Source organism: Triticum dicoccoides, chromosome 5B (genome assembly GCF_002162155.2).
Source record: "Triticum dicoccoides isolate Atlit2015 ecotype Zavitan chromosome 5B, WEW_v2.0, whole genome shotgun sequence".
NCBI lineage: Eukaryota > Viridiplantae > Streptophyta > Magnoliopsida > Poales > Poaceae > Triticum > Triticum dicoccoides.
In genome coordinates, this window is record NC_041389.1 from 693,898,259 (window position 1) to 693,910,952 (window position 12,694).

Genomic DNA, 12,694 nt, shown 5'->3' on the forward strand with positions numbered 1-12,694 from the left:
AGCTACGATCAGGTGCGCACGTGATTTTTTTTATGATCGTTTGGTGTGTGCCTATGGACAAGTAGTAGAAGAACATGCTTATTTGAGGTTTCAATTATGGGTCTGTCTAAGGCCCAGTTCTTTTGAGCAGATTGTGGAGAATTTTGGTCTGGAAAATCTGGAGCCAAAAGAACTCGTTTTGACTTCCAAAATCTGGAGAGGATTCTCTAGAATCCTAGTGCAATCCAAAAGCACCCAAACAGCTTGATTTTCCCAGAATGCTGAGATTCTGGCAAGTCCCACCAGTAAAAACGTTTCAAAATAGAAGAGTACCCCTATCCCATTGCGAAATTACAGCAGGAATGCCCCTGCCCATCCACGCGCTGGAACAGAGGAAGCGAGCGAGCGGCCGCTCGAGCCCTGTTCGCATCGAGGAAAAAAGAAGCCCCCAAACGCAGCGACGGCTAGGGTTGCCGCGCCGCCGCCGGACCAACCTCGCCGGCCAGGCCCTTGCCGCCGCCGCCCGCCTGGCCCTTGCCGCCGCCGACCAGGTTCCCGCCGCCGCCGCCCGCCTTATCTCCCTCCGTCCCCCCTCTTCCTTCGCTGCTCGTCCTCCCCTTCGTCGTGTCTCCGCCAACATCGACAGCCACCGGAGCTGCACCTCGACGACCGCCGACGACCACCGGTGCTGCACCTCGACGACAACAAGCAGCCCCACGCGAGGTGCAGACCACACCCACGGTGAGGCATCCTCTTTCCCCATCTCTCTGTTCTTCTTTTTTCTTATGCTATGGATAGCTAGATTGATTTATGTTGCATAGGTAGATGGATTGATGCTTGGATTGATTGCTGATGCTGTTAGATGGATAGATGGTGCTATTTTTTTGCACCCAGATTGCTGATGCTGTTAGATGGATGGATGGATTTGTTAGATAGATGGATGGATGGATTGATTGTTGAATACAGCTTGTTTGCCTATTTACAAAAATGAATTGATGGATTATCTTTTTTTAGTTCATCCACTTTTGTAATGAACAAATCTTTAAATCCATTCTAAATGTAATGTTTAGCACTTTTTATGACATTCGGAAATCACTTTCGTACTCATATTCGACTAGATATTGTTAGAAACAACAAGGTGTTAATAAATTCATCAAACATTTTCTGTCTAAGGGTACTACAGACATTTCAACACACAACTCTTTCCAGAATCTCAACCTACAATCCCAGAAAAGAACTCGGCAACAGATTCTGGGAGAAGCAGATTCTGGGAGAATTTTCCAAAATCTTGATTCTGCAGAATCCTGTGTGAAAAGAACTGGGCCTAAGACACATCTAGATGTGACATAGTTATGTCACATCTAAGCTGATGTCCACTATGTTTGTGTTTTTTTTTCTTGTTATAGTATTTTTTTTTGTTTTTTGTTGCTACATTATATATTTGTGGGAGTTTAGATGTGACATCCTTAAAAAACATCTAGATATGAATTAGACAAACTGTTCAATTATCTGTTCGAGATGTGCAAGTCTTCTCATGAGCACCATGTCGGAGATGTTCATCGGGAAAGACATGTGGAGGGAGTTGAAGGCTTAGAAGGTTGAAGAGATAGGTGTGCCAGCTCCACCAGGGCCTGAGGATCAACATTATCACTTACTTAAAGCCCTAAACCCCACATCTGGCTTAATGGTCAAAACAAACATTGTTAATTCTTAGTGCCACATGGCACTGACCAGCGAGCCCGACATGTCCGAAATCGGATTAAAATGGTTCAAATTGGTCATCGATGTTTATTGATATTTTTTACCACTAGAGTAATAGATTTTTGGGCGGCCGGGGAACGTGATGGCAAATCCTAATGTCTGAAGCGAATGTGCTGTTTTTTGCAATTCACTTACCTTAAGCAAAGAATAAGAGCCATTTCGCAAGCCCATGTGTCGAATTTACAATTTTCCCAAGTTTCCCGCATCTTTTTTTTTTTTTGCTTTTTTAACGTTTTCTATTTTTTTGTCTTTTCAAATTTCTTTTGTTTTTTTAAATAGAGGTCATTCTATTATTAAACGTAATAAATAGGTAGAAAGTAAATACAATGTTCCTAATGTATAAAAAACTAACTCATAGAAATATATTCCGCTTTTAGCAAAGAACAAGGGCCATTTTGCCGGCCCATGTGCCGAATTTTTGAAATTTCTCTCTTTTTCCCGTATTTATTTATTTCTAACATTTGTGTTCTTTTTTTAACTTTTATTGGATTTATTTATATTTATATTTATAATTTGGTATTTTCTTTGTGAAAGATGAATAGAGATGTTGCATGATCTGCAGTAATAGTTCTGCAACCTCTAATCTACCAACAGTTACACCAACTAGGGGAAATTCGTTGTTTGGGTGACACTAGAAGAGACATTGATGCATGTTCTCCACTACTACTAGTACTGATGAAGAACACAGAGCAAGAACCGATTTTTACAGACGGAAATGAGACCAAACCAAATCAAGTGATGGCAACGGCGGGCGGGCGGGCGGGCTAGCAGCCGGAGATCTTGGCCCTGAGGATGGTGCACTTGGTCTTCTGGAAGGCGGTGGCGGCGACGTCCGGGTCGACGAGCTGCAGCCGGAGCGGGCAGACGATCCCCAGGGGGCACTTGGCCTTGCGGCCCTTGTACTGCATCACCGTGTCCAGCCGCACCTCCACGTCGAACACGCCGGCGTCCTTCTGCTTGGCGAACTCCGCCGCGCCGGCCGCCGGCAGCTTGGGCAGGGCGCGGCCGGCGCCGCCGACCCTGAGACGCACCGCGGTCTCCTTCCGGGCGCCGAGGGCGAGGGTCGGCACGGTGGCGGACTCGTCGAAGCGGGTGCCGTTGAAGGAAAAGGCCGCGGCGACGGCCCCGAAGGTGATGCCGTAGTGCAGGTTGGGGTTGCGCAGGGAGACGGTGACCGTGGCGTTGTAGGACAGGAGCTGGAGCGGCGGCCTCGCCGTGGACGTGGAGTTGGGGGCCGGGGCGAGGTCGAAGCGCGTGAGGAGGGCGTCGTCGGCGGTGGCCGTGGGCGGCTTGACGACGGCGAAGGCGAGGATGAGGAGGGCGAGCGCGCCCCCGAGCACGGCCAGGACGACCAGGCAGACGACGGCCACGGTCCAGCTGCACTCGCAGTCGGAGCAGTCCCGCCGGCGCTTCTCCCACCACTTGCGCCACCCGTCGCTCTCCGTGAAGACCATGGCTTAGCTCAGCTGGTCGGTGGATCTCTCCGGGTGGAGGCTGGGAGGGAGAGGTGGCCTTCCCCGGCTAGGAGCGTGGAGCGGGAGCGCGCACGGCGAGGGTGAGAAGAAGGGGGCTGGAGCCGGAGACTAGTGGCGAGGGGTGGTGTTATGGCCGGCCGGCTTAGGCCCGCAAGTTATCTTAGTTTTTATTTTCAGATTAGGCAAGTTATCTTAGGCAAGTTATCTTAGGTTAATTCTTCTACAAGTTATTTAGGATATAAATATAGATTGTAAGACTCTTTTTGAAGGCAAGCAATAAGAAGAATATTATCTCCTATTGCCCGGCTCCCTGAAGAGCCGGAACCCTAGCCGCCAACAGCCCTAGCCGCCGCCCTTCTCCTAGCCGCGACGGCGCCCTGCCGCCGGCGCGCCCGATCCTCGCCACGTCTCCCTCCATCCTTCCCTTACCACCTACGCCCTAGAACTGGTAGAGTACTTGATCCTACCAATTTGATATCAGAGCCGCCGCCATCACCTCCCCGCAACCGCAACAGTTCACGCCGGAGGCCATGGCGGGCGTCCTCAACGACATCGTCACCGCGGTTCAAGGGATCCGCCTCTACCTCGCAGGTCCGTACGGGCCGCCCCCACCACTCCATCCAGCCATGTCCGTGGGTCAGCAGGCGTTTCCGTGGTACTCGGCACCGGGGGCCATCACCGGACTCCATCCAGCCATGGCCACGGGTCAGCAGGCGCTTCCGTGGTACTCGGCACCGGGGGCCGTCACCGGAGGCTACCCGGCGCTCCCCGCCCCAGCGGCCGCACCGCCGCCTTGGGCGCAGTGGCCGCCGCAGATTGCGCCGGCAGCCCCGCCACTTCTCGCCACCACGGGGCCGCAGTGGCCCACCTGGACCGCGCCGGCCGCGCCGTCCTCCGTCGCGCCCTACCTTCCAGCGGCCTCGGAGCAGGGTCCTCCACCGGCCCCGCCCAGCCCTAACCTGGGCGCCGGCGCCTCGGAGCAGGGCCAGACCCAGCAGCTTCTTCCGGCGTCACCGTCGGCCCCCACGCTGCAGGCGCCGGTGCAGCTCCACCAGGCGCCGCCGCCATCGACAGTACCACCACCCGCGCCTAGGGCTACGGGTCGGCCCCTGCACCAGGTGCAGTTTCCATCGTCACCATCGCCGATCCCCGCTTGGGCGATCGGCTCGTCTTCGGGGCCGGTCTACTCCACGGCGCCGGAACACCCGACGCCCTCCCTGCGGTTTGATCACCCCTCCAGCTCGGCGAACTACGCCCCGGCGCTTCCCGACCCAGCATACGCGCTGGCGGCAACTACGGCCGCCCCCGGGCACGGCGGGCCGACACCCCCTCGCTTCGCCAAACTGGACTTCGCCACCTATGAGGGCACGAAGGACCCCCTCAACTGGCTCAACCAGTGCGAGCAGTTCTTTCGAGGGCAGCGGACGCTCGCTTCGGATCGCACCTAGCTCGCGTCCTATCATCTTCGAGGCGCAGCGCAGACCTGGTACTACGCCCTCGAGCAGGACGAGGGCGGCATGCCACCATGGGAGCGCTTCCGGGAACTCTGTCTCCTCCGGTTCGGGCCTCCTTGTTGGGGAACGTAGCAGAAATTCAAAATTTTCCTACGTGTCACCAAGATCTATCTATGGAGAAACCAGCAACGAGGGGAAGGAGAGTGCATCTACATACCCTTGTAGATCGCTAAGCGGAAGCGTTCAAGTGAACGGGGTTGATGGAGTCGTACTCGTCGTGATTCAGATCACCGATGATCCTAGTGCCGAACGGACGGCACCTCCGCGTTCAACACACGTACAGCTCGACGATGTCTCCCACGCCTTGATCCAGCAAGGAGAGAGGGAGAGGTTGAGGAAGACTCCATCCAGCAGCAGCACAACGGCGTGGTGGTGATGGAGGAGCGTGGCAATCCTGCAGGGCTTCGCCAAGCACCTACGGGAGAGGAGGAGGTGTCACGGGAGGGAGGGAGGCGCCAAGGGCTCAGGTATGGATGCCCTCCCTCCCCTCCACTATATATAGGGGCAGGGGAGAGGGGGGAGGCACAGCCTTGCCCCTTCCTCCAAGGAAGGGGTGCGGCTAAGAGGGGGGGAGGAGTCCATCCTCCCCAAGGCACCTCGGAGGTGCCTTCCCCCTTTAGGACTCTCCCCTTTTTCCTATATCTTGGCGCATGGGCCTCTAGGGGCTGGTGCCCTTGGCCCATGTAGGCCAAGGCGCACCCCCTACAGCCCATGTGGCCCCCCGGGGCAGGTGGCCCCACCCGGTGGGCCCCCGGGACCCTTCCGGTGGTCCCGGTACAATACCGATGACCCCGAAACTTGTCCCGATGGCCGAAACAGGACTTCCTATATATAAATCTTTACCTCCGGACCATTCCGGAACTCCTCGTGACGTCCGGGATCTCATCCGGGACTCCGAACAACATTTGGTAACCACATACAAACTTCCTTTATAACCCTAACGTCATCGAACCTTAAGTGTGTAGACCCTACGGGTTCGGGAGACATGTAGTCATGACCGAGATGTTCTCCGGTCAATAACCAACAGCGGGATCTGGATACCCATGTTGGCTCCCACATGTTCCACGATGATCTCATCGGATGAACCACGATGTCAAGGACTCAATCAATCCCGTATACAATTCCCTTTGTCTAGCGGTATGGTACTTGCCCGAGATTCGATCGTCGGTATACCGATACCTTGTTCAATCTCGTTACCGGCAAGTCTCTTTACTCGTTCCGTAACACATCATCCCGTGATCAACCCCTTGGTCACATTGTGCACATTATGATGATGTCCTACCGAGTGGGCCCAGAGATACCTCTCCGTTTACACGGAGTGACAAAATCCCAATCTCGATTCGTGCCAACCCAACAGACACTTTCAGAGATACCCGTAGTGTACCTTTATAGCCACCCAGTTACGTTGTGACGTTTGGCACACCCAAAGCACTCCTACGGTATCCGGGAGTTGCACAATCTCATGGTCTAAGGAAATGATACTTGACATTAGAAAAGCTTTAGCATACGAACTACATGATCTTGTGCTAGGCTTAGGATTGAGTCTTGTCCATCACATCATTCTCCTAATGATGTGATCCCGTTATCAATGACATCCAATGTCCATGGTCAGGAAACCATAACCATCTATTGATTAACGAGCTAGTCAACTAGAGGCTTACTAGGGACATGGTGTTGTCTATGTATCCACACATGTATCTGAGTTTCCTATCAATACAATTCTAGCATGGATAATAAACGATTATCATGAACAAGGAAATATAATAATAATCAATTTATTATTGCCTCTAGGGCATATTTCCAACAGTCTCCCACTTGCACTAGAGTCAATAATCTAGTTCACATCGATATGTGATTAACACTCAAGGTCACATCCCCATGTGACTAACACCCAAAGAGTTTACTAGAGTCAATAATCTAGTTCACATTTACCATGTGATTAACACTCGATGAGTTCTGGGTTTGATCATGTTATGCTTGTGAGAGATGTTATAGTCAACGGGTCTGAACCTTTCAGATCCGTGTGTGCTTTACAAATCTCTATGTCATCTCCTAGATGCAGCTACCACGTTCTATTTGGAGCTATTCCAAATAACTGTTCTACTTGGAGCTATTCTAAATTGTTGCTCCATTATACGTATCCGGTATCTCTACTCAGAGCTATCCGGATAGGTGTTAAGCTTGCATCGACGTAACTCTTTACGACGAACTCTTTTACCACCTCCATAATCGAGAAAATTCCTTAGTCCACTAGTTACTAAGGATAACTTTGACCGCTGTCCTGTGATCCATTCTTGGATCACTCTTGTACCCCTTGACTGACTCATGGTAAAGCACACTTCAGGTGCGGTACACAGCATAGCATACTGTAGAGCCTATGTCTTAAGCATAGGGGACGACCTTCGTTCCTTTCTCTCTATTCTGCCATGGTCGAGCTTTAAGTCTTAACTTCACACCTTACAACTTAGGCAAGAACTCCTTCTTTGACTGATCCATCTTGAACACCTTCAAGATCACGTCAAGGCATGTGCTCATTTGAAAGTACTATTAAGCGTTTTGATCTATCCTTATAGATCTTGATGCTCAATGTTCAAGTAGCTTAATCCAGGTTTTCCATTGAAAACACTTTCCAAATAACCCTATATGCTTTCCAGAAATTCTACATCATTTCTGATCATTAATATGTCAACAACATATACTCATCAGAAATTCTATAGTGCTCCCACTCACTTCTTTGGAAATACAAGTTTCTCATAAACTTTGTATACACCCAAAATCTTTGATCATCATCAAAGCATACATTCCAACTCCGAGATGCTCACTCCAGTCCTCAGAAGGATTGCTGGAGCTTTGCATACTTATTAGCATATTTCAGGATAGACAAAACCTTCCGGTTGTATCACATACAACCTTTCCTCAAGAATCGTCGAGGAAACAATGTTTTGACATCCTATCTGCAAGATTTCATAAATAATGCAGTAATTGCTAATATAATTCCAACAGACTCTTAGCATCGCTACGAGTGAGAAAACCTCACCGTAATCAACTCCTTGAACTTGTCGGAAAATATCTCAACGACAAGTCGAGCTTTCTTAATGGTAATTCTTACCATCATTGTCTGTCTTCCTTTAAAAATCCATATGTACCTAACAGCCTTACGACCATCAAGTAGTTCTTCCAAAGTCTACACTTTGTTTTCATACATGGATCCTCTCTCGGGTTTTATGGCCTTGAGCCATTTATCGGAATCCGGGCCCACCATCGCTTCTCCATAGCTCGTAGGTTCATTGTTGTCTAGCAACATGACTTCCAGGACAGGATTACTGTACCACTCTGAAGTAGTACGTATCCTTGTCACCCTACGAGGTTTGGGAGTGACTTGATCTGAAGTTTCATGATCACTATCATAAGCTTCTACTTCAATTGGTGTAGGTGCCACAGGAACAACTTCCTGTGCCCTGCTACACACTGGTTGAAGTGATGGTTCAATAACCTCATCAAGTCTCCACCATCCTCCCACTGAATTCTTTCGAGAGAAACCTTTCCTCGAGAAAGGACCCAATTCTAGAAACAATCCCTTATTGCTTTCGGATCTGAGACAGGAGGTATACCCAACTGTTTTGGGTGTCCTATGAAGATGCATTTCATCCGCTTTGGGTTCGAGCTTATCAATCCTGAAATTTTTTCACATAAGCGTCGTAGCCCCAAACCTTTAAGAAACGACAACTTAGGTTTCTCTAAACCATAATTCATACGGTGTCATCTCATCGGAATTACGTGGTGCCCTATTTAAAGTGAATGTGGTTGTCTTTAATGCCTAACCCATAAACTATCGTGGCAGTTCGATAAGAGACATCATGGTATGCATCATATCCAATAGGGTGCAACTATGATGTTCGGACACACCATCACACTATGGTGTTCCAGGCGGTATTAATTGTGAAACAATTTCCACAATGTCTTAATTGTGTGCCAAAACTCGTAACTCAGATATTCATCTCTATGATCATATCATAGATCTTTTATCCTCTTGTCACGATGATCTTTCAACTTCACACTGAAATTACTTGAACCTTTCAATAATTCAGACTCGTGATTCATCAAGTAAATATACTCAACATCTACTCGAATCATCTGTGAAGTAAGAACATAACGATATTCACTGCATGCCTCAGCACTCATTGGACTGCACACATCAAAATGTGTTACTTCCAACAAGTTGCTATCTTGTTCCATCTTACTGAAAACGAGGCTTTTCAGTCATCTTGCCCATGTGGTATGATTTGCATGTCCCAAGTGATTCAAAATCAAGTGAGTCAAAACGGTCCATTTGCATGGAGTTTCTTCATGCATATACACCAATAGACATGGTTCGCATGTCTCAAACTTTTCAAAAACGAGTGAGCCCAAAGATCCATCAATATGGAGCTTCTTCATGCGTTTTATACCGATATGACTGACGTGGCAGTGCCACAAGTAGGTGGTACTATCATTACTATCTTTTGGCATGAACATGTGTATCACTACGATCGAGATTTAATAAACCATTCATTTTAGGTGTAAGACCATTGAAGGTATTATTCAAATAAACAGAGTAACCATTATTCTCCTTAAATGAATAACCGTATTGCGATAGACGTAATCCAATCACGTCTATGCTCAACGCAAACACCAATCTCGATGGTAGAGGGAGCGTGCGATGCTTGATCATATCAACATTGGAAACACTTCCAACACATATCGTCTGCTCACCTTTAGCTAGTCTCCATTTATTCCGTAGCCTTTTGTTTCGAGTTACTAACACTTAGCAACCGAATCGGTATCTAATACCCTGGTGCTACTAGGAGTACTAGCAAAGTACACATTAACACAATGTATATCCAATATACTTCTATCGACCTTGCCAGCCTTCTTATCTACCAAGTATCTAGGGTAATTCTGCTCTAGTGGTTGTTCCCCTTATTACAGAAGCACTTAGTCTCGGGTTTGGGTTTTACCTTGGGTTTCTTCACTAGAGCAGCAGCTGATTTGCCGTTTCATGAAGTATCCCTTCTTGCCCTTGCCCTTCTTGAAACTAGTGGTTTCACCAACCATCAACAATTGATGCTCCTTCTTGATTTCTACTTTCGCGGTGTCAAACATCGCGAATACCTCAAGGATCATCATATCTATCCCTGATATGTTATAGTTCATCACGAAGCTCTAACAGCTTGGTGGCAATGACTTTGGAGAACCATCACTGTCTTATCTGGAAGATCAACTCCCACTCGATTCAAATGATTGTTGTACTCAGACAATCTGAGCACAAGCTCAACAATTGAGCTTTTCTCCTTAGTTTGCAGGTTAAGAAAGTCATCGGAGGTCTTATACCTCTTGACATGGGCACGAGCCTGAAATCCCAATTTCAGCCCTCAAAACATCTCATATGTTTCGCGACGTTTCAAAAACGTCTTTGGTGCCTCAACTTTAAACCGTTTAACTGAACTATCACGTAGTTATCAAAACGTGTATGTCAGATGTTCGCAACAACCACAGACAACGTTCGAGGTTCAGCACACTGAGCGGTGCATTAAGGACATAAGCCTTCTATGAAGCAATGAGGACAATCCTCAGTTTACGGACCTAGTCCGCATAATTGCTACTATCAACTTTCAACTAATTTTTCTCTAGGAACATATCTAAACAGTAGAACTATAGCGTGAGCTACGACATAATTTGCAAAAACCTTTTGACTATGTGAGGATAATTAAGTTCATCTTATGAACTCCCACTCAGATAGACATCCCTCTAGTCATCTAAGTGATTACATGATCCGAGTCAAACTAGGCCGTGTCCGATCATCACGTGAGACGGACTAGTCATCATCGGTGAACATCTTCATGTTGATCGTATCTTCTATACGACTCATGTTCGACCTTTCGGTCTCCGTGTTCCGAGGCCATGTCTGTACATGCTAGGCTCGTCAAGTTAACCCTAAGTGCTTCGCGTGTGTAAATCTGTCTTACACACATTGTATGTGAACGTTAGAATCTAACACCCGATCATCACGTGCTGCTTCGAAACACGAACTGTCGCAACGGTGCACAGTTAGGGGAGAACACTTCTTGAAATTGTTGTAAGGGATCATCTTATTTACTACCATCGTTCTAAGCAAATAAGATGTATAAACATGATAAACATCACATGCAATCAAATAGTGACATGATATGGCCATCATCACTTTGCTCCTTTTGATCTCCATCTTCGGGGCTCCATGATTATCATCGTCACCGGCATGACACCATGATCTCCATCATCATGATCTCCATCATCGTGTCTTCATGAAGTTGCCTCGCCAACTATTACTTCTACTACTATGGCTAACGGTTAGCAATAAAGTAAAGTAATTACATGACGTTTAAGTTGACACGCAGGTCACAAATAAATAAAGACAACTCCTATGGCTCCTGCCGGTTGTCATACTCATCGACATGCAAGTCGTGATTCCTATTACAAGAACATGATCAATCTCATACATCACATATATCATTCATCACATCCTTTTTGGCCATATCACATCACATAGCATACCCTGCAAAAACAAGTTAGACATCCTCTAATTGTTGTTTGCATGTTTTACGTGGCTGCTATGGGTTTCTAGCAAGAACGTTTCTTACCTACGCATGAACCACAACGTGATATGCCAATTGCTATTTACCCTTCATAAGGACCCTTTTCATCGAATCCGATCCGACTAAAGTGGGAGAGACAGACACCCGCCAGCCACCTTATGCAACTAGTGCATGTTTGTCGGTGGAACCGGTCTCACGTAAGCGTACGTGTAAGGTTGGTCCGGGCCGCTTCATCCCACGATGCCGCCGAATCAAGATAAGACTAGTAACGGCAAGCATATTGAACAATATCGACGCCCACAACTACTTTGTGTTCTACTCGTGCAAAGAATCTACGCAATAGACCTAGCTCATGATGCCACTGTTGGGGAACGTAGCAGAAATTCAAAATTTTCCTACGTGTCACCAAGATCTATCTATGGAGAAACCAGCAACGAGGGGAAGGAGAGTGCATCTTACATACCCTTGTAGATCGCTAAGCGGAAGCGTTCAAGTGAACGGGGTTGATGGAGTCGTACTCGTCGTGATTCAGATCACCGATGATCCTAGTGCCGAACGGACGGCACCTCCGCGTTCAACACACGTACAGCTCGACGATGTCTCCCACGCCTTGATCCAGCAAGGAGAGAGGGAGAGGTTGAGGAAGACTCCATCCAGCAGCAGCACAACGGCGTGGTGGTGATGGAGGAGCGTGGCAATCCTGCAGGGCTTCACCAAGCACCTACGGGAGAGGAGGAGGTGTCACGGGAGGGAGGGAGGCGCCAAGGGCTCAGGTATGGATGCCCTCCCTCCCCTCCACTATATATAGGGGCAGGGGAGAGGGGGGAGGCGCAGCCTTGCCCCTTCCTCCAAGGAAGGGGTGCGGCTAAGAGGGGGGGAGGAGTCCATCCTCCCCAAGGCACCTCGGAGGTGCCTTCCCCCTTTAGGACTCTCCCCTTTTTCCTATATCTTGGCGCATGGGCCTCTAGGGGCTGGTGCCCTTGGCCCATGTAGGCCAAGGCGCACCCCCTACAGCCCATGTGGCCCCCCGGGGCAGGTGGCCCCACCCGGTGGGCCCCCGGGACCCTTCCGGTGGTCCCGGTACAATACCGATGACCCCGAAACTTGTTCCGATGGCCGAAACAGGACTTCCTATATATAAATCTTTACCTCCGGACCATTCCGGAACTCCTCGTGACGTCCGGGATCTCATCCGGGACTCCGAACAACATTCGTTAACCACATACAAACTTTCTTTATAACCCTAGCGTCATTGAACCTTAAGTGTGTAGACCCTACGGGTTCGGGAGACATGTAGTCATGACCGAGATGTTCTCCGGTCAATAACCAACAGCGGGATCTGGATACCCATGTT

The 12,694-nt window shown here is 48.7% G+C and overlaps 1 protein-coding gene across 1 annotated transcript; it reads right to left on the reverse strand.

The window, feature by feature from the left end:
- Positions 1 to 2,276: 2,276 nt before the first annotated feature.
- On the reverse strand, positions 2,277 to 3,330 carry LOC119306690. The gene has a single exon (XM_037582848.1). It carries the CDS (start codon positions 3,192 to 3,194, stop codon positions 2,505 to 2,507), a length of 690 nt encoding a protein of 229 aa, XP_037438745.1. The 5' UTR covers positions 3,195 to 3,330; the 3' UTR covers positions 2,277 to 2,504.
- Between the last annotated feature and the right edge of the window lie 9,364 nt (positions 3,331 to 12,694).